The 22,224-nt window shown below is 50.8% G+C and overlaps 1 protein-coding gene across 2 annotated transcripts in view; it reads left to right on the top strand.

Annotated features, from left to right (window-relative positions):
• The first annotated feature begins 13,839 nt into the window (after positions 1-13,839).
• The window catches only part of POLD3 (DNA polymerase delta 3, accessory subunit), a 38,135-nt gene continuing 29,750 nt past the window's right edge, over positions 13,840-22,224 (top strand). For both annotated transcript variants that reach the window (XM_074148930.1, XM_074148922.1), the window contains exons 1-3: positions 13,840-14,001; positions 15,821-15,876; positions 19,256-19,358. In XM_074148930.1, coding sequence (XP_074005031.1) covers positions 13,942-14,001; positions 15,821-15,876; positions 19,256-19,358 — 219 coding nt within the window. In that variant the 5' untranslated portion in view covers positions 13,840-13,941. The remainder of the gene's footprint in view (positions 14,002-15,820; positions 15,877-19,255; positions 19,359-22,224) is intronic.

Raw genomic sequence — 22,224 nt, 5'->3', positions numbered from 1 at the left:
GTGTCAAACCCTTCCTCCTCCTCCTGTGGCTCCCCTCCCTCATCAAGAGTCCCTCCCCAGCTTTCCTGGAGCCCCTTGAGGGACTGGAAGGGGCTCGAAGGTCTCCCCGGAGCCTTCTCTTCTCCAGGCTGAACCCCCCCAACTCTCTCAGCCTGTCCTCACAACAGAGGGGCTCCAGCCCTCTCCACTTTAGCAGTACTCACTGTCTTCAAGGCCTTTTTAAACTCAAAAGCGTAAATTTTCAGGCATTAATGAAGTTCCTACCCTTTCTTCTCTTTCCTTCCATGCTAGAGATGCTGCTTCTCTCATTTCCATGCTGCAAATGGAAATGAGGTTCCAAGGATCTGAGGTTCCTAGGATCACAGAGGTTCCCAGGATCATAATTCGGGTTGGAAGGGACCTTGGGTGGTCTCAGGTCCATCCTCCTGCTCCAAGCATGGTCAGTTCTGAGATCTGGCCGGGCTGCTCAGGGCTTTATCCAGTCAGGTCTTGAAAACCTCCAAAACCAGCAATGCACAACCACCCCAGGGGGCCCTGTCCCACTGCTTGACCATCCTCCTGGAGAAAAAGCTTCTCCTTAAGTCCCGTCTGAACCTCTCTCATTCCAATTCATGCCGACGTAGTTACCGCAGAGTATAAAGCAGGCAGGAGTGAGATCAGAACCAGGTCCCATGGCATTTCTGTAAACAGAGAAGAAATCCTCAGCGAAGAACTTCAGTAAACTCATTCTTACCCTCAAGACAATCACAAACACCGAGACGCACACGCGCTGCGCCCCGAAGGTGAAAAGGGCAATTTTACAATCACCGGGCACGTTAACCCAGGTCAGGAAACCATCCAGAAAGCTGAAAGCAGGAAACTTAAAAGGAGGAAAAAACAAAAGGTGAAAAGAGACCTCTTTTTTTTTTTTAATAAAAAAAAAAAAAGAAACGCTGAGTAATATATTAAGACCTGCACCCTCCTTCCGTAACCCGAACGCCAATGTCAAGCCGGGAGGAAAATGTTGCGGTACATGAAGAGCGACGGTGAAAGGAGGGTAAAAGAGAGGACGAGAGTGTGAGAGCAAGTGCCCGGGAGCGCAGGAGGAAGAGGATGCATGTCGTTTTCTTGCCAGCAAACCAGAGGCGATGCCAGCTGAGTAATGCCATTGTTGTGACCAGGAGAGGAGCTGCGCCGCGGGGCCACCTGCGTCACATGAGTTTATTTTAACACTTATTAAACGTGTGCAATTTCCTTCCTCGACCTTTGCCAGGTAAAAAAAAAAAAAAAAAAAAAAAAAAAAATATTGTTGCCTTCCAGTGGGAATCGGTGTCCACCTGGAGTTCTCATGGAGCGAGTGGTTTCACGCACGGAGAGGTGGCCTCCTGCTAAATGTGGCTACTGTGGGGTGGCATCGCTGTGTGCCCCCCCCCCCCCCCCAGCCAGTGATTCCTACGGAGTCACAGAATGGTTTCGGTTGGAAGGGACCTTAAAGTCCCCCGAGTCCCACCCCGCCTCCCACCAGACCAGGTTGCTCCAAGCCACCTCCAGCCTGGCCTTGAACCCCTCCAGGGATGGGACAACCACAGCTTCTTGGGGCAACCTGGGCCAGGCTCTCACCACCCTCACAGCAAAGAAGTTCTTCCCCACATCTCATCTCCATCTCCCCTCTTTCAGTGTCAAACCCTTCCCCCTCCTCCTAGGGCTCCCCTCCCTCATCAAGAGTCCCTCCCCAGCTTTCCTGGAGCCCCCCCCTTGAGGGACTGGAAGGGGCTCTAAGGTCTCCTTGGAGCCTTCTCTTCTCCAAACTGAACAACCAGGGCAGTGACCGTCCCCCTGGAATGGGCACTGGGGGGGGCCCCACCTCAAGGGCTGGGTCCAGCTTTGGGTCCCTCACAACAGGAAAGACCTTGAGGGGCTGGAGCGTGTCCAGAGAAGGGCAACGGAGCTGGTGAGGGGTCTGGAGCACAAGTCTTGTGAGGAGAGGCTGAGGGAGCTGGGGGTGTTCAGCCTGGAGAAAAGGAGGTTGAGGGGAGACCTTCTCGCTCTCTCCAACTCCCTGAAAGGAGGGTGTAGCCAGGGGGGTCGGTCTCTTCTCCCAAGGAACAGGCCATGGAACAAGAGGAAACGGCCTCAAGTTGTGCCAGGGGAGGTTTAGGATGGAGATTGGGAACAACTTCTTCCTGGAAAGGGTTGTCAAGCCTTGGCAGAGGCTGCCCAGGGCAGTGGTGGAGTCGCCATCCCTGGAGGGATTTCAAAGCTGGGCAGACGTGGTGCTGAGGGACATGGGTCAGTGGTGGGTTTGTCAGTGTTGGGTTGATGGTTGGACACAGTGATCTTAAAGGTCCCTTCCAACCTAATCAATCCTATGATTCTCGCCACCGCTCCATTGACACTATAGCTGGCATAGACACAGCGGTGCCACCATCCCGCTGCTCCCTGTCGGCGGTGTTGGTGTGACAGAATATCGAGCTGGTTTCAGGGGGAAGGGGAAAAGGGGGAAGTGTGGGGGGGGAGAGGGGGATTGATCCAGACTAAAATTACCCCAGGAAAAAATTTGTTTTAACCCAAGTTGGTTCTCCTGACCCAGTTCGCAGCACGGAGGCACAGACGCTCGTGTTGGCAGCGAGGAGGAGACGGTGGGTGGTGGGAAGCTGGCGGGGAAGAGCAGCAGACGCTCGGGTTTGCAGAAGCTGAGGAGAAATGTAGCTCTCCCTCCGCAGAGCAGCAGAGCTCCGTGGCCCAGCCTGGCGGCTGCCAGGCAAGCGTGGTGTCCAACTGTCACCTGCTGACGCAGACAGGGAATTGCATGGGAAGAGATGATTTTGGAAACGCGGTGCCCACAGCAGGATAGAATGCGTGGTCGATGCATTCACGGGCTGCTCTGTTAGAATCATAGAATCATAGAATTGTTTGGGTGGGAAGGGACCTTAAAGACCATCCGGTTCCATCCAGGGACACCTCCCACCAGACCAGGTTGCTCCAAGTCCCCTCCAACCTGGCCTTGAACCCCTCCAGGGATGGGGCAGCCACAGCTTCTCTGGGCAACCTGGGCCAGGCTCTCACCACCCTCACAGCAAAGAAGTTCTTCCCCAGATCTCATCTCCATCTCCCCTCTTTCAGGGTCAAACCCTTCCCCCTCCTCCTATGGCTCCCCTCCCTCATCAAGAGTCCCTCCCCAGCTTTCCTGGAGCCCACCCCTTGAGGGACTGGAAGGGGCTCCAAGGTCTCCCTGGAGCCTTCTCCAGGCTGAAGATGTTCTGTAGATGACCCCTGTCATGACTGCAGTGGGTCTTTTCCAGATTTGCTGTTTCTTGCTGCCACTTATTAACCCTGTTAAGGATTATTTTCCCCCAAAATCTACAAACCAGCCTTTTTGGGAAGCTGAATTGCACTAGCAGCTGAGTGAAGGTGTACGGAGATGTCAAAGAACCCATTTTCAGCCTATTTCCAGAGCTCAGACCCTGCAGGGCAAGGGGTAGCGTAAATTTTCTTATTGCTTTCTTCGACTGTCTTCGGGTGTCAAGAAGATGGGCCCGGTCTTTTTTCAGTGGTGCCCAGTGACAGGACAAGAGGAAACGGGCACAAACTTGAACATAAGAAGTTCCACCTAAACATGAGGAGGAACTTCTTTCCTGTGAGGGTGGCAGAGCCCTGGAAGAGGCTGCCCAGAGAGGTGGTGGAGTCTCCTTCTCTGGAGACATTCAAACCCTACCTGGACACGTTCCTGTGCAACCTGCTCTGGGTGGACCTGCTCTGGCAGGGGGTTGGAGTAGATGATCTCCAGATGTCCCTTCCAACCCCATATGATTCTGTGATTCTGTGACTGGGGTATGAGATAAGGGAGGAGGGAAAGAGCCGCCCCGTGTTCTCCCCCTGGGATCCGTATGTGTCAGGGCTGAGCTGACACCTAAGAGTTTGCTCCCGGTATCTCCTTCCTGGGATGCTGTAGCCTTTGGGGAGACGCTTCCCTGTTCGTTCTCTTCTCGTTCTCCTCTCCCCTTTATCCGTAGTCGTTCTTCAGAGCATTCTCATTATTTCCTCGCGGTTACTCGTGTTTATCTTCCTTAATAGCCTTCCTGCTTGTGGAAACAGACCCGCGTAGCTGCTGGAAAACAAGCTGTTCCGCCACAGCTCCTCCTGTGCCCGTCCTGCTATTGAATAAATGTCAAATACTCCTTGCTGAGGCGCGCTAATTATCTTGAAATAAAAGACGTCAAGAACAGGACTCCGTAGGGGCATTATTCCATCGCTCTTCCCACGCAGAGAACACGCTCGGAATGAGATGTGGGCATTAGTTAATAACCTGAAGGTAGAAATGCCGGCTACTAATGTGACTCAACGCTGGAAATTTATCATGAGGCTTCTGAAGACGTTCACATCGGTCATCTTTGTTTAGACGTGACAACGTCTTGGTGGTAATAAAGATCATATTCTTCTGGCTGATGCATTCCCAGATGGCTACACGTGCCTTTTTTTCTACTACAGTGCTTAAACCTTGCATTTTTATGTTTTGAGGAGGGATTCGATACAAAAGGACAAGAAAACTCGGCACGAAAGGCTGTACGCAGTGTAAATCTATCTGCTCCTACCGTTAACAAGGCAACATTCCTTTTTATGAAGGCATGTGGCACCGTGACGCACCACAAAGCATGTGAGTGGTCTAGGAACCACCTCCAGATTGAGACACTTAAATTTAGGTGCCTCCACATATGCTGAGTGTCTAAAACTCCCCGTGTCAGTGATGAAGGTGATAGTCAGGACTGTCAGCGGTGCCAGGAGTGTTTGGCCAACTAAGATAGACAGCAACCAGGTGTTGGCCATCACACTGCTGTTCATAGAATCATAGAATGGTCGAGGTTGGAAGGGACCTTTGAGATCATGGAGTCCAACCATCAACCCAACACTGACAAACCCACCACTGACCCGTGTCCCTCAGCACCACGTCTGCCCAGCTTTGAAATCCCTCCAGGGATGGTGACTCCACCACTGCCCTGGGCAGCCTCTGCCAAGGCTTCACAACCCTTTCCAGGAAGAAATTGTTCCCAAGCTCCATCCTAAACCTCCCCTGGCGCAACTTGAGGCCGTTTCCTCTTGTCTCATGGCCTGTTCCTTGGGAGAAGAGACCGACCCCCCCTGGCTGCACCCTCCTTTCAGGGAGTTGGAGAGAGCGAGAAGGTCTCCCCTCAGCCTCCTTTTCTCCAGGCTGAACACCCCCAGCTCCCTCAGCCTCTCCTCACAAGACTTGTGCTCCAGACCCCTCACCAGCTCCATTGTCCTTCTCTGGACACGCTCCAGCCCCTCAGTGTCTTTTTTGTGGTGAGGGGCCCAAAACTGGACCCAGCCCTCGAGGTGGGGCCTCACCAGTTCCCAGTCCAGGGGGACGGTCACTGCCCCAGTCCTGCTGGCCACGCTGTTCCTGATACAGGCCAGGATGTTGGTGGCCTCCTTGGCCACCTGGGCACACTACGGTCCTGCTCATGTATCCTGCTGCCACCTGAAACTTATCTTAGTAGTTTCTCAGATGCTTCTCCCTTGTTGGCGTTATCGCTGCCTCACTCTTTGTGCTCCTCAAGATATTTTTATTGTGAACACGGGTAGAAAAGAACACAGAAAAGACAATTGAGCCGTGCAGACGTACCCATCTGTCTCAGATGTTGCTGTGAAACCAATTTTTCTTCTAGTTTATGGACTTGCCTGTGCTGATTCTGACCCTGGCAAGTCTAGAACCAAATGAGTTCCCACTGTTTTTCTGATGGTGTTTAATCCTAACTCCTCCAGCTCTGATTATTTTGTGCAGTTGTCCCGGTTTGAAGTAAAACCGAACCAATTTTCTGTTCTGTAACTTTACATCCCAGCCAGGCCTCCTCTAACTCTCTGACATTAACGGCATATTGTGGAGAAAACTGCTCGTTCTCAGAGTGATAAGCCCAATGTTTGTGCTCCGTGCCAAGGGATGGTGAGCAGGGAGGCCCTTGCTTATCCTTATTGCTGTAACAACCAAGGGCAGCCAATTTCGTTATTTGCCCCCTTAGAGGGTCGGAAACGGAAAAAACGTAGAGGGGTCACATCGGTGGGGAGGAGGGGACAGGAGAGGTGACCCAAACCTGACCAACTGGGGTATTCCATCCCATCTGCCCCACGCTCAGTATAAAAGCTGAGGGATCAAAGGGTCAGCCCCTTCCTGCGATGGCCGACGTCCAGAGAGGACTCTGTCTCTTCATCTGCCTTTGATCCCGATCCGTGTGTTCCTGACTCCAGAGCTGGAATCCAGTTCCCATCCGTCGCTGAGTCCAGTCTGGGACTCCCCCAGTGCCTGCCGGTGACGTGACTGTCATCCTGGGAGCTCGATACGGTTTTGTATATATTGTATCTATTTCATTATTTTCTTCTTTATTTTTATTTTAATATTAATTCTTCATTAAAGTAGTTTAGTTCATTCTAAACTTCTGAATCTCCTTATCTCTTTCTCCTCCTCTCTTCTCTTTTGCGGGGGGAGAAGCGGGGGAAAAGAGCCATCTGTCGGTCTGGTTTTGGTAAATTCGGCCGAAACCACGACAGCAGTTAAGGAATGAGTCGTCACCAAGACCCCGGCCTTAACTGTGACTCTCCCGTCGCACAGGTTTCCTACTGAAAAGACCCCACTAACTCTACCTGGTTATTTGTCATTCATCTCGGTGGCAGAAAGGAGGAGGCTCAGGCTCCGTATCTCTTACCCCTTCCATTTCGTAGCTGAAATCCTCCACTTCTGCTCAGATGGGATGCGGTTCTGCCCCAAAACTGGATCTCCAGATGCCTCGATGAGCTCCAAAAGGAAACGGGTGCCAGGACCTAGATGATTTTTTGGACAGATTCAGTTAACGGTGCTTTGACACCGAGATCTCTACGTTTCTGTCCTCCCTTCAGCGTTGCTCGGTTGCTCGAGGAACTCACCCCCCCTCATACAGCATTAATTAAAACTTCAACAGAACTCCTTTCACTCAAACTCCTCCTCAGGCAGATGCTTGCCAGCCACTATATATAATAAATTTCCAGAGGCTCTGCCCATTTTTTTTTTTTTTTTTTGCTTTTTTGGAAAACACTTGTGAAACAACCATTATTATGAGTCCTCGGGCTGAGTTTCTGCTGGTGCTGGTGGTTTTGGCTGCGGGCAGCTGTAAGTACAAGACATTTTGTTATTAACAAGGGATCTTTGAAAGAATCCTTTGTAGATCTTTGAGGGGAAAAAAAGAAAAAAAAAGTTTGGGAGTCGGGATACTCGGGCTTTACACCTGGGAGTATTGAAAGATTCTTGGACAAATCACACAACCTCTCTGTGTCTCAGTGTCGTCATCTTTGAAACGGGGACCACGCTTCTCTGCTTCTTCAAAGAGGAATTTACGTTTAATGTACTTTTTTTCAGAGCCGCATATGAAAGCACTGCAAATCCTATTCAAAAGAGTATTGTCAGGCCCTTTAAGGGAATGCTCCCAAAGGATTTGTCAGATCCCGCGTTCGGATTCACGCACCCCACCAGCTCCAGCTGTGCGAGAGAAATCCCAGGCACGTACTCTTCAGCATCTCTCAGTTGGCTGCGTTACAGTGAGATGGTTTTTTCTCCCATCTTTTCCTTCTTTTTAAATTCCTTTACATATTTTAGCTGTGAAGGATCATTTAGCGTTACCATCCAGAGAAAAGAGTCAAGGTAAATTCTGGTTCCAGCTCCTCGTTCAAGTTAACGAGCCAGTCTGTAGCTAATTTAATGCCCAAAAGTAAATAACATTCACTACAGACCATAAGGATCCCTGCGCTTCCCCGGCCAACTCGCTCTGTCCTGATTTCTAAGATCATTGTAGCACTCGGCAGATTTACGACCCAAAAAATTTGACGAAGTCACCCAGGTTGCAAGGAGGTGTTTTAAAGGCCTTTTTGGACCTTGACAAGTGTTGATGCTGGCCCCAGAAAACCGGTTTACGCCTCGGATCTAGTATGTACAACCGGAACGGCGGCAACGTGTGCCAGGTGGAAGGGCAAGAGGAGATAAGGTCACAAACAAGAAGCCAAGTTCTCACACACACCCCTGGTTGGCTCAGCTGGAGTATGAGGTCCAGGAGCGTTCAGCTACCGAGCTGTTTGACCTCCACTTATCATAAAATCCAAGAACAGTTTGGGTTGGAGGGGACCTTAAAGATCATCCAGTCCCACCCCCCTGCCCTGGGCAGGGCCACCTCCCACCAGACCAGGTTGCTCCAAGCCCCCTCCAACCCGGCCTTGAACCCCTCCAGGGATGGGGCAGCCACAGCTTCTCTGGGCAACCTGGGCCAGACTCTCACCACCCTCACAGCAAAGAAGTTCTTCCCCACATCTCATCTCCATCTCCCCTCTTTCAGTGTCAAACCCTTCCCCCTCCTCCTATGGCTCCCCTCCCTCATCCAGAGTCCCTCCCCAGCTTTCCTGGAGCCCCCCCCTTTAGGGACTGGAAGGGGCTCTAAGGTCTCCCTGGAGCCTTCTCTTCTCCAGGCTGAACCCCCCCAACTCTCTCAGCCTGTCCTCACAGCAGAGGGGCTCCAGCCCTCCCAGCATCTCCGTGGCCTCCTCTGGCCCCGCTCCAACAGCTCCATGTCTCTCCTGTGCTGAGGCCCCAGAGCTGGAGGCAGCACTTGGGGGGGTGTCTCCCCAGAGCGGAGCAGAGGGGCAGAATCCCCCCCCTCGCCCTGCTGGCCACGCTGCTGGGGATGCAGCCCAGAATGTGGGGGGTTTTCTGGGCTGCCAGCGCACATTGCCGGCTCATGACCAGATTTTCACCCCCCCAACACCCCCAAGCTCTTCTCCTCAGGGCTGCTCTCCATCCCTCCATCCCCAGCCTGTGCTGGGACCAGGGGTTGCCCCAGCCCGTGTGCAGGACCCTGCACTTGGCCTTGTTGAACCTCATGAGGTTCATGTGGGTCCCTTTCTCGAGCTTATTGCTGCCGATGGCTGCAATTTTTATATGGGAACCAACACCTTCAGAGCATAAATAGGATCAGCACACCTTGGTTCTTCTCCTTCTTCATCCTGACCTGATGTACAAACTCAGGGAAATCTCGTAGCTTTCCCCAAGTCGCTTCGTATCCCTCTCTATGGTGCTATTTCAGGACTTTCAAGCGGTTCTGTGTGTCACATCACCATTTCTTTTTACTTTAACTGTAAGAAAAACGTAAAAGTAGATGAATATTAAACCGTTCCACGCTTTGGTCACAGGTTGCAAATTTTATTTCTTCATGATAGCCGGAACAATCCTTGCTATCGATACAGACTAGGGGATGAGGTATTAGAAAACAGCCCTGAGGAGAAGGACTTGGGGGTGTTGGTGGATGAGAAGCTCAACAAGAGCCGGCAACGGGCGCTGGTAGCCCAGAAAGCCAACCCCATCCTGGGCTGCATCGAGAGAAGTGTGGCCAGCAGGTCGCGGGAGGTGATTCTACCCCTCTACTCTGCGCTTGTGAGACCCCTCCTGGAATACTGTGTCCAGCTTTGGAGTCCTCAACACAGGAAGGACATGGAACTGTTGGAACGGGTCCAGCGGAGGGCCAGGAAGATGATCAGAGGGATGGAGCACCTCCCCTATGAAGACAGGCTGAGAGAGCTGGGGTTGTTCAGCCTGGAGAAGAGAAGGCTCCGGGGAGACCTCATAGCAGCCTTCCAATATCTGAAGGGAGCTACAGGAGAGCCGGAGAGGGACTCTTTGTCAGGAGCTGGAGTGACAGGACAAGGGGTAACGGTTTTAAATTGGAAGAGGGGAGATTTAGATGAGATATTAGGAGGAAATTCTTTCCTGTGAGGGTGGTGAAGCACTGGAACAGGTTGCCCAGGGAAGTTGTGGCTGCCCCATCCCTGGAGGGGTTCAAGGCCAGGCTGGATGGGGCTTTGAGCAACCTGCTCTAGTGGGAGGTGTCCCTGCCCATGGCAGGGGGGTTGGAACTCGATGATCTTTACAGTCCCTTCCAACTCTAACCATTCTGTGATTCTATGATTCATCAGAGGAACTCACTTCTGACCCTAAAAGCACATTTTTCTGCTCAGCACCGCATCCCGCCTGAAAAGGCAGAGAGTGGAGGAAACACGCGCCGCTTCTCTCCCACAGAAACGGATGTCGAGGCAGCATTAGACACTAAAAAGTGATTTCTTCTGTGTTGCTTTTCCCTAACTGTCAGTAAAATGAAGCAAGCTGTCTGCACGCGGTGCCAGGGAAACAGGTCGCGGCGGAACAGCTTTATTTTCCCGGTGAAGGGAGAGGACTATGGAATTGCTTCAGGGCGGCTTGGCGTGTTATAGGCTATTCCCGATCATTTAAATCACAGGATCAATTTGTAAGCAACACTTTACTACTGAACTAGATGGTATATGGGAAAAAAAAAAACAATTGAGCTAAAAGAAGCTGATAGATGTCGCATACAGCGAGACCTGGACACGCTGGAGAGCTGGGCAGAGAGGAACCTGATGAAATTCAACAAGGGCAAGTGCAGGGTGCTGCACCTGGGGAGGAATAACCCCAGGGACCAGGACAGGTTGGGGGTGACCTGCTGGAGAGCAGCTCTGAGGAGAAAGACCTGGGAGTCCTGGTGGACAACAGCATGACCATGAGCCAGCAACGTGCCCTCGTGGCCAAGAAGGCCAATGGCATCCTGGGGGGCATCAGGAAGAGTGTGACCAGCAGGTCAAGGGAGGTCATCCTCCCCTTCTGCTCTGCCCTGGGGAGGCCACAGCTGGAGCACTGGGTCCAGTTCTGGGCTCCCCAGTTCAAGAAGGACAGGGAACTGCTGGAGAGGGGACAGCAGAGGGCCACAAAGATGATGAGGGGCCTGGAGCATCTCTCTTAACAAGGAGAGGCTGAAGGACTTGGGTCTTTTTAGTCTGGAGAAGAGAAGACTGAGGGGGGATCTGATCAACACCTATAAATACTTAAAGGGTGGGTGTCAGGAGGATGGGACCAGTCATTTTCCAGTGGTGCCCCGTGACAGGACAAGAGGAAATGAGCACAAACTTGAATCTAAGAAGTTCCACCTCATCATGAGGAGGAACTTCTTTCCTGTGAGGGTGTCAGAGCCCTGGAAGAGGCTGCCCAGGGAGGTGGTGGAGTCTCTTTCTCTGGAGACATTCAACACCCACCTGGACATGCTCCTGTGGGACCTGCTCTGGGTGGACCTGCTCTGGCAGGGGGTTGGACTAGATGATCTCCAGAGGTCCCTTTCAACCTCATGGGATTCTGTGGTTCTGTGATTCTATGTGCTGGAGACAGGGATTCGGGCCGTTGAGGTGCAGGGAGGGTGGGAGATGCCAGACATCCCTCTCCCCACAGCAGCAACCCCTCAGACCAAGGCAGCCCCCATGGCGGGGGGGGGAATGCTATAAACCAGCCAGGACAGGTAAATAAGAAACATGGCAAATAAAATGTAGTGTAACTCACACTGAAAGGAAAAAAAACCCTTCAAAACCACGTCATAGACTTTAAATTATCATGGAGATGTATTTAGAAAACAATATAGATATATCAATGAAGTCCACAGCTTACTGTGAAGCTGTATTAAAAATGGGATGTAGATGGGATGGGATTGGGAATTACAGATTGGGAATCATACAGTCCCAGTCTGGCAGGGACCTCTGGAGACCATCCAGTCCAACCCCCTGCCAGAGCAGGTCCACCCAGAGCAGGTCCCACAGGAACGTGTCCAAGCGGGGTTTGAATGTCTCCAGAGAAGGAGGCTCCACCACCTCTCTGGGCAGCCTCTTCCAGGGCTCTGTCACCCTCACAGGAAAGAAGTTCCTCCTCATGTTGAGATGGAATTTCCCATGTCCCAGTTTGTGCCCGTTGCCCCTTGTCCTGTCCCCGGCCACCACTGGGAAGAGTCTGGCCCCATCCTCTTGCCCCCTGCCCTTTAGCTCTTGCTCAGCATCCATGAGATCCCCTCTCAGTCTGCTCTTCTCCAGCTGAACAGCCCCAGGTCCCTCAGCCTTTCCTCAGCAGAGAGATGCTCCAGTCCATCATCATCCTCGCAGCCTCCGCTGGACCCTCTCCAGCCCAGTGGGGCCATGAAGGGACAGCCTGGGGCCATGAGGGGATAGCATGGGCATGTGTGAGGAGATAGCGTGGGGCCGTGAGGGGATAGCGTGGGTCTGTGATGGGACAGCGTGGGTCCGTGTGAGGGGACAGCGTGGGGCTGTTGGGTCTGTGAGGGGACAGCGTGGGGGCATAAGGGGACAGCGTGAGTCTGTGAATTACAGAATTGCAGAATCACAGAATATGTTGGATGGGTTGGATGGGACCTTTGGGATCATCGAGTCCAACCAACCAAAAAAAAAAAAAAAACCCCAAAAAATAACCAAAAAAAAAAAACCCCAAAAAATCCCAGAACACCAAACACCAAAACCAAACCAAACACCCACAATCACACCCCCCCACCCACAAACAGACACAACCCAACAATCTCAGGCACTAGAGCATGCCCTGAAGTGACACGTCTACACGTTCCTTAAATACCTCCAGGGATGGTGACTCCACCACCTCCCTGGGCAGGCTGTTCCAGTGCCTGACCACCCTCTCAGCAAAGTCATTCTTCCTAATATCTAATCTAAACCTCCCCTGCCCCAACTTCAGACCATTTCCTCTGCTCCTGTCATTATTCCCTTGGGAGAAGAGGCCAACCCCCACCTCTCTACACCCTCCTTTCAGGGAGTTGTAGAGGGCAATGAGGTCTCCCCTCAGCCTCCTCTTCTCCACACTAAACATGCCCAGGTCCCTCAGCCTCTCCTCCTATGACTTGTTCTCCAGACCCCTCACCAGCTTGGTGGCTCTCCTCTGGACACGCTCCAGCAGCTCCATGTCCTTCCTGTGGTGAGGGGCCCAGAACTGAACACAGCCCTCGAGGTGAGGCCTCACCAGGGCCGAGTACAGAGGCAGGGACAGGGACAGTGTGGGTCCCTGAGGGGACAGCGTGGGTCTGTCTGAGGGAACAGCATGGGGCTGTGTGAGGGGACACTGTGGGTCCATGAGGGGACAGCGTGGGGCTGAGGGGGACAGCATGGGGCTGGGGGGGGACAGCATGGGTCCATGTGAGGGGACAGCGTGGGGCCATGAGGGGACAGCATGGGGCTGTGTGAGGGGTCAGTGTGGGTCCATGACGGGACAGCATGGGGCCATGAGGGGACAGCATGGGGCTGAGGAGGGCAGCATGGGTCCATGTGAGGGGACAGCATGGGGCCAGGAGGGGACAGCGTGGGTCTGTGAAGGGACAGCATGGGGCTGAGGGGGACAGCATGGGGCTGAGGGGGGACAGCGTGGGTCTGTGTGAGGGGACAGCATGGGGCTGGGGGGGGACAGCATGGGTCTGTGTGAGGGGACAGCGTGGGGCCATGAGGGGACAGCATGGGTCTGTGTGAGGGGACAGCATGGGGCCATGAGGGGACAGCATGGGGCTGAGGGGGACAGCATGGGGCCATGTGAGGGGACAGCGTGGGGCCATGAGGGGACAGCATGGGGCTGAGGGGGACAGCATGGGGCTGAGGGGAACAGCATGGGGCTGGGGGGGGACAGCATGGGTCCATGTAAGGGGACAGCATGGGGCTGGGGGGGGACACCGTGGGGCTGTGTGAGGGGACAGCATGGGGCTGTGTGAGGGGTCAGTGTGGGTCCACGAGGGGACGGTATGGGGCTGTGTGAGGGGACAGCGTGGCGCTGTGAGGGGACGGTGCAGGACCGTGGTGCTGTGGGGCCGTGAGGGGACGGCGTTAAGTGTGAGGGGACCCGAGGACAGCGGAGAAGGGCACTAGGACCAGGCGGCGCCGTCGCGCCCGGCCCGCTCCTTTTTGTCCCGTGGCGGCCGCCGTCGCGCCCTCCCGCCCGTTGCTCGGCCGGTTGCCATGGCGGCGGGGTGGCGGCCGCGGCCCTGAGCTGCGCGGGAACCCGCCCGCCCACCCGCGGCCTACCTGGTCCCGCCCTGTCCCGCCATGGAGGACGAGCTCTACCTCGAGAACATCGACGAGTTCGTCACCGACCAGAACCGCATCGTGAGTCCCGCCGGGGGGGCTGCGCGGGGGAAGGTGGGGGTGTAGGAGGCCGCCGCCATTGCGCGACCCCCTCAGGAGGGAGCGACTCCCCTTCCTTCCTCCCCCCTTACCCAGCGTGGCTGCCGTTGGGGTGTGTGTGTGTGTGTGTCAGTCTGCATGTTCAGGGGAACCCCTCAGGCTGGGACCCCAAAGCTGGCTCGGGGGTGAGGGCTGGAAACGGTGAAGGGCGGGGAGGGTCGCAGTGCCAGGCCTGGCACCGTGTCAGGGCCTGGGGTGACACCAGTGCAACCCACACACCCCTCTCCCACCTCGGTTTCGGTTCAAACAGCCCAAACCCGCCGAGAGCAGCTGCTTTCCGTTGGCAGTTGTGAGGCCGAGGCAGCGTGTGTGTGCCCTCTCCGTGACACACACCTGCGGGACACGTGTGGGTGCCCAGACTCCTCTCTGTAGGCGCAGAAGGAAGGAGGCCTCCACCTTCCCCACCCCCCCCCAGGGCTGTTTGCTCAAGTTTTACTCATTTTTGGGTTCGTATGTGCGGTGCCTGGCTGCGTTTGCAGTGTTTGCTTTTCCAGGAGTCACAACATGGAATTAATACAGGCTTTCTGGACAGGAGATGCCTCTCTTGGCAGGGGTTTTTTGCCCCTTTATACTTTAAATTAATGTAATGTCTCTGAAGAGAATTGGTGACGCCCGTCATTTGTGTCACAGGAAAAGCAGCTCTTCCCAAATTCCTCATGCTCCCTAATGGGTCAGCTGATTTTCCTTAAAAAAAAAAGCACTATAGTAGCATTTCAGCTGAAATTATAGATGACATAAGTGTATGAAACAGTGTTTTTTTCCATGGAAGGTTGAGGCAGTCTGGATCGCTGTTTCAGCTTAAAAGTAAAATTAGTACTTATTGTAGAAAGCCTTGCTTTTTTTTAGGAAAATTCAGAAAAATTATAAGCGCGCGTGTCTGTGTTTCTGTCAAAATAGAAATTTTTGCCTAGAAAGTGATACAGTAAAGTTGGTGCATCTCTTCTGTCAAAGCAGTTGTATTAACGTGAACTGCCTGTGTCATAGTTTATTTCGGTAAACTGCCAGGCTAATAAAATGTAATTTAATTGTTGTATTTGAGGTAGGAGAGGCCGTAGCCTGAGGATTAGTTTAAAATGGCAGAGTGGGAGGAGAAACAGGTATAAAAGACGTGCCTTGTTTAAATAATACAGCAAGTCAGTGGCGGGGCTGGGCTTAGAGCTGTAGTTTCCTGAAATTTGCCCCACTGTGCTGTGGGGCTTGTGGTGCAGCTGGAGATCCCCGCGTCCCCGTGACAGGCGAGGGTGTCAGAAATGCGATAAATCCTCAATAGTTGTTTGGAAGAGCAATAAGAGCTGCTCTCAGTGATTCTATGAATTTTTAATAGAAAGGTTTGGGTTGGAAGGGACCTTAAAGATCATCTAGTTCTAACCCCCCCCTGCCATGGGCAGGGATGCCTAAAAATTGAGCTGTTGAATTTTTTTTTCTCTCTGTTTTGAAGCTGAGCACTGCAAGTGTTTTGAATGGCTTTTATTTATGCAATGGCATTTCAAGAAGGTGTTTACAAAACCACACCTTTTAGGGTAGTTTGTTTAGGACTTGAGGATTCAGTCTACTCTTTAAAGCACAGGTGGGTGTGTGTCCATGTGCTCTCACTTCTAACAGGTTTTGCTGTGGGTTTCTTGGAGGGGGGGGGGGGGGGTGTCTAAAGAGTTTGACTTACCCATGAAACACGCAAAAGAAGGTGGTTTAACAAATCAAGAGAGGTTTTCTTACTAAAGTGTGGTATTTTTCTCTTGTACAGGTCACATACAAATGGCTAAGCTACACTCTGGGAGTTCACGTCAACCAGGCTAAACAGTAGGTATTAGTGCATCCCACCGACTTTAGTTTTGTGGCAAAGCCTTGTTAATTACTCTGTTCATGATTGTGGTTAGTGTATTAAAATGATCTCTCTGGAAATATTTAAAAATCCTGCATGTCTTCTCAGGTCAGTTATGTTGTTCAACACGCCTTGCCCCTCCTGTAGGCAGTTCTAGCCTCGACTATGATGGGAGTTGTGCTTTAGGGAGCAGCACATCAGCTGGACACCTTACGCTGCTTTATATGATAGAATCATAGAATGGTTTGGGTTGCAAGGAACCTTAAAGATCATCCAGTTCCACCCCCTGCCCTGGGCAGGGACACCTCCCACCAGACCAGGTTGCTCCAAGCGCCCTCCAACCTGGCCTTGAACCCCTCCAGGGATGGGGCAGCCACAGCTTCTCTGGGCAACCTGGGCCAGGCTCTCACCACCCTCACAGCAAATTTCTTCCCCACATCTCATCTCCATCTCCCCTCTTTCAGTGTCAAACCCTTCCCCCTCCTCCTATGGCTCCCCTCCCTCATCAAGAGTCCCTCCCCAGCTTTCCTGGAGCCCCCTTCAGGTACTGGAAGGCTGCTGTAAGGTCTCCCCGGAGCCTTCTCTTCTCCAGGCTGAGCAACCCCAACTCTCTCAGCCTGTCTTCACAGGAGAGGTGCTCCAGCCCTCTGATCATCTTTCTGGTCCTCTGCTGGACTCATTCCAACAGGTCCATGTCCGTCTTGTGCTGAGGACTCCAGAGCTGGATGCAGTACTCCATGTGGGGTCTCACGAGAGCGGAGTAGAGGGGCAGAATCATCTCAATAATAATACTTAGCACCTCATAAATACTTAGGTCAGAAGAGATGTTTTAGCGTTATATTACTACAGAAATGCACGTAGCTCCTTTCATCCTGAAATGACAATGTGTTTTCTGAACTTGGGCTCCAGTCCTGCAGGCAGAGCTGTGCCTCTGTGAGAGTCTCCCACTGCATATCCTAGCTCGGGATGCTGTATGTTTATCCACGGATATTGCTGGGAGCAGGAGAGTCGGGAAAATGCAAACCAGCTCATGTGTGTGGCAAACGCTCATCCGCTCTGATCGCCCTGCTGTGTAGTTCCTGATGCGTTATTAATATCTACTTCTCGGGCCTGATGGGTGCAGGTAAATTTTGAAGAATGAGGAAGTCAGCTCTGCTGTCAGAATGTTTTTGCTTCTCCAAACTTAACATAAATGTGTAGCCTTGTCTTGGTGTATTTTGAAGAGTAACCTTTTAAATATCCTATAAAACAAAGGATTCCGGGGCTGTTGCTATACATCAAGATAAAGTTAAGCATAAGATTTGAAGGCTCCCTAAGAGTGTCAAAGCCTCATAATACAAATATTTTCTCTCCTTGTTTCTGGCTATAGCTTGGACGTAAAGTGAGGTTTGCTGCGTACTCAGCTGCAGTGTACTGAGCCCAGCTTCAACTGTCTTGTCCAAACTACTGGAATATCAACTCGGGCATCTAATGTAATGAAGAGATTGTTTGGTCTCTTTCCTCTGCCTGTGTGTGAACAATTTAGATGAGGTGTAAATCAGAACGTGCTTCAGCGTAGACCTGACTGGAGAGCTCTACTGAGAACGATTCTGGTAGTACAGTAAACTGGAAGGAGCCAGCATTGAACAACCTGGTCTAGTGGGAGGTGTCCCTGCCCATGGCAGGGGGGTTGGAACTAGATGATCTTTAAGGTCCCTTCCAACCCAAACCATTCTATGAGTCTATGAGATGGTCTGGGTGAAGCTGAGTCACCTTCTCATACCTTTGAAAACAACCTGGGGATGGAAAACTCCTCTGGCGACTTTGTGCTTTGAACTCTCTCCTAGAAGCTGGAAAGCGCCTGATAACACAAGTGAATTATTTTAGTGATTGTACTGGCTGTGACGGCGTGGTAATTGCAGTCTGTCTCTGTACCGGTAACGATCTCCAGTTATCTTTACCAGATAGCGTCCTTGAGGAGCGTGTGGTGTCTCTGCCCAGTTACGTGGGACGCTCGTCATAAAGCAGTGGTGTAAGCGGGAGCTGAAAGTTTGAGTCTCAGCTCAATCTGGCCATCACTAATTGTGCTCTTTCCTCCTGTTTCTGATCACCACCTCAGTGGATGTAGTTGGGGTTGTATATATACACTTGGCAGCGTGATTTTGTACCAAAAATCACCAATTTCTCTGTCAGGTGTTTTAGAATGCTGGGCTGTAGTGAGGGAAACCGCCTTTTTGAGAGAGACTTTGGAACAAGCTGCCCAGAGGATGTGAGACCATCTGCAACCAACTATTAAAGCTTTGAGAGCTTGTATTGGTTTCACCTTCGGTTTACATGATTGTTGGACTGAGATTCTTCAAAATGGACAGGCTGGAGAGCTGGGCAAGGAAGAACCTCATGAGGTTCAACAGGGAAAAGTGTAAGGTCCTGCACCTGGGCAAGAAGAATGTCAGGCACCAATACAGGTTAGGGGTGGACCTGCTGGAGTCAAGTTCTGAAGAGAAAGATCTGGGGGTCCTGGTAGACAGCAAAATGACAATGAGCAAGCAGTGTGCTCTTGTGGCCAGGAAGGCCAATGGAATCCTGGGCTGCATAGGGAAGAGTGTGGCCAGTAGGTGGAGGGAAGTCATTCTCCCCCTCTACTCTGCACTGGTGAGGCCACAACTGGAATACTGCATCCAGTTCTGGGCTCCCCAGTTCAAGAGGGACAGGGAACTACTGGAGAGAGTCCAGCGAAGGGCAACGAGGATGATTCAAGGATTGGAGCATCTCCCTTATGAAGAAAGGCTGAGAGAGCTGGGACTCTTTAGCCTGGAGAAGAGAAGGCTGAGGGGAGACCTTATCAATGCTTAGAAGTATCTGAAGGGTGGGTTGAAAGAGGAGGGAGCCAGACTCTTTTCAGTGGTTGCCAGCAATAGGACAAGGGGCAACGGGCACAAGCTGGAACATAGGAGGTTCCACTCAAATATGAGGTGAAACTTCTTTCCGGTGAGGGTGCCAGAGCCCTGGAACAGGCTGCCCAGGGAGGGTGTGGAGTCCCCTTCTCTGGAGATTTTCAAGACCCGCCTGGATGCAGTCCTGAGTAACATGCTCTGACATGCTCTGGGCAATCCTGCTTCGGCAGGGGAGTTGGACTAGATGATCTCTATGGTCCCTTCCAACTCTAAAAATTCAGTGAAATTCAGTGAAAAATGGCAGAGAAGAAAGGTGTCTCAGTAAGATTAATTTAAACTTATTTAAAATGACTGAGCTTATGTGAATTGTTTCCATGTCGGGCTGGCTTTGCTCTTTTTTTTTTTTTTCCCCGTAAGCTTCACGGAAGGGGTGGTGACGGGCTCCTTCCTTTCTAGGTGATTAACACTGGTTTCTTTTGTGCAGGATGCTGTATGATTACGTAGAGAGGAAACGAAAGGAGAATTCGGGAGCTCAGCTTCATGTCACCTACTTAGTAGCAGGAAACCTCATCCAGAATGGACACGTTGTGAGTGTTTTATGTCTCAAAGGTGTCTGTGAGCTCTTTGTTCTTGTGTTTTCCTTCTTGTTTTGTAATCTTTGGGTTAAAAGCTGGACTTGCTTTATTTTTTTCAGTAGCAGACACAGTGTGCCAGGTCTTCTGTATTTTTACAAAATAAGGCACTATCTCGGTCCCAGCACAAAAATAATGGGGAGGAAAGATCAGATGGTCATGATTTGGTAATACAGTGCTGAATAACGCACCGGGGTTTTTAATTAATTAATTAAAATCCTGTTACCAGTCGTCTCTCAATCTTATCACTAATACTGGACAGCAGATTTTCTAAACAGTCTCTTGTGAGATCAGCGAATCCATTCCCCGGGATCTGCTGTGGAGTGGAAGTGTCCCGAGTAGTGTTTGGAGAGAGCCTGGATTTCATTTAGAATAGAATAATAATAAATAGGAAAATAAATAAGTAGTTGAAGTTGTCTTGTAGAATAATAAATAAATAGTTGAAGTTGTCTTGTTAATTAAAACAACTTTTTTTATCCTGGTATACAAAAACAACATAAATTTATTAACAGTATTTTGTATTTAGAGTCCTTTGACTTAAGTAGAAATTTCTTTGCTTAATAATGTATTTATTTTTAATCGTTGCCGCTTGTCAGACTTTCAAGAATATTATCTTAAAATTTCAGGCAGTTATCCCAGTTTTTGAAAGAAGATGAGCAAATTGAGTGCCTGTTTCCCTTTGCTCACTGAAGAATTTAAGAGCCAAACACTAAATGCCTTTGACGTTCCACTAGGTGTCTCTTTGATATGAATTTAGCTATTCGTATATTTAAATACCGTAATATCTCATACAATCGCAGTCTGTAGTGTTCATTTAGAATTAGTACATATCGGGATGTCCTGGCAATACAACCAACAAACCTTTTTGCCTTTCCTAAATAATGAATTGCTTCACGTGCATAGAATGTTCTTTTTAAATCTCCAGATTGGTCTGAAATTGAAGGTAATTATTTATTACGTTCGTTCTGTGTAATGGAATATATTTATTTAAAGCTGTATAGGTAGTGTCGTGTTTATAGCCTGAGTTTAACAGGTTTTTCCCCCTGATTTCTTCTGGAAATAACAAGCATTTCCTGGCTCACTAGAACTGGCCAGAGGTTTGTCAACGCATTCTATTATTTTTAAATTTGCTGTAACGTATTTCAAACAAATAAGTGAATTCTAACATAGGAAGAAATAATTTTTTTTAAAACTCTGTCTTAGCAGCTTATATATTTTTAAAACAAGATCTAAAAGGTAAACATATAAAGGTCACTGTGTTCTCTTTGGTTTTCAATGTCTTATTTTTGAATGCTGCAATAGAAGGGTGACCTGTGGGGCAGTAAGTTGTGAGGGGCAGAGCTGAAGCAAGGCCAGGGTTAGGAATGTCACACGGGAGGAGTTTAAAGTCCCTCGGGCTGGAGCGGGTGGGAGAAGAGGTTCGGATCTGGAAGATACTTCCAGGAGACGTGCAGGCACTGGGGTAGCTGGTGGGTAATATCTGGCACAAGTCAATTTTGGGTTGGAAAAGGGATATTATTATATCATCATATATCATATCATTCCTGGGCTGCATCAGGAGAAGTGTGGCCAGCAGGTCTCGCGAGGTGATACTGCCCCTCTACTCTGCGCTCGTGAGACCCCTCCTGGAGTACTGTGTCCAGCTTTGGAGTCCTCAACACAGGAAGGACATGGACCTGTTGGAACGGGTCCAGCAGAGGGCCACGAGGATGATCAGAGGGATGGAGCACCTCTCCTATGAAGACAGGCTGAGAGAGCTGGGGTTGTTCAGCCTGGAGAAGAGAAGGCTCCGGGGAGACCTTATAACAGCCTATCAATACCTGAAGGGAGCCTACAGAAGAGCTGAAGAGGGACTCTTTGTCAGGAAGAGTGGTGACAGGACAAGGGGCAATGGTTTTAAATTGGAAGAGGGGAGATTTAGATTAGATATAAGGAAGAAATTCTTTACAGTGAGGGTGGTGAGGCACTGGAACAGGTTGCCCAGGGAAGTTGTGGCTGCCCCATCCCTGGAAGTGTTCAAGGCCAGGCTGGATGGGGCTTTGAGCAACCTGCTCTAGTGGAGGTGTCCCTGCCCATGGCAGGGGGGTTGGAACTAGATGATCTTTAAGGTCCTTTCCAACTCTAACCATTCTGTGATTCTATGATTCTATGATTCTATTAGTGCTTCAGATCCAACCCTGTGCTTGCTGCACTACTGTCTGCTGTCAGTAGGTGTAGCCACAAGGCTGTGGATTCGACTGAAGGGAGATATGGATAGAAATTGGTCACAAATAATTATCCTCCTGTCTTAAGCTCTTTTCTTACTGCTTTTTCTCAGCCTCGATGAGGGACCCAGACTCTCAATCTTTATTTACTCTTTCAGGTTGCCTACGTTTTCTTGCCTCTTACTCTTTTGCTTGCTGGTCTGCGGTATCAGTTAAGCACAGAATTAGTGGTTGGATTTTGTCCAGTCTGCCTGGTTGGATACTCTCTTTATTAACCGCAGCCTGTTAAATGTCACAGAGCAGGTATAGCCCTTGAAGACTGGCTCTAAAGCACATTTCCAGAAACATTTATTTATGACTTTTAAATTAATGCTTAATTTCTCATGGTGTTTTACTTCTCTGGTGCGTACGGTAGATTTTACTGGCAATCTAAATATACATGGGTGATGTGGGCTGGTGCGGCAGATTTCTAGCAGTTTGGCTCATCAGCTGGGTTAATTTGCTTTTCTCCGCTGCGCTGCCCGGTTGTTTAGTTCTCGTTTTATCTGTGTCTCGTCTCCCAGTGTCAGGAACGGGGAACAGAGGATTTCTTTAGGGTTATAGTGATCTGTGGAACA

This window comes from Numenius arquata, chromosome 1, assembly GCF_964106895.1.
Source record: "Numenius arquata chromosome 1, bNumArq3.hap1.1, whole genome shotgun sequence".
NCBI classification, from domain to species: domain Eukaryota; kingdom Metazoa; phylum Chordata; class Aves; order Charadriiformes; family Scolopacidae; genus Numenius; species Numenius arquata.
This window is presented reverse-complemented; position numbering and strand designations above follow the sequence as displayed.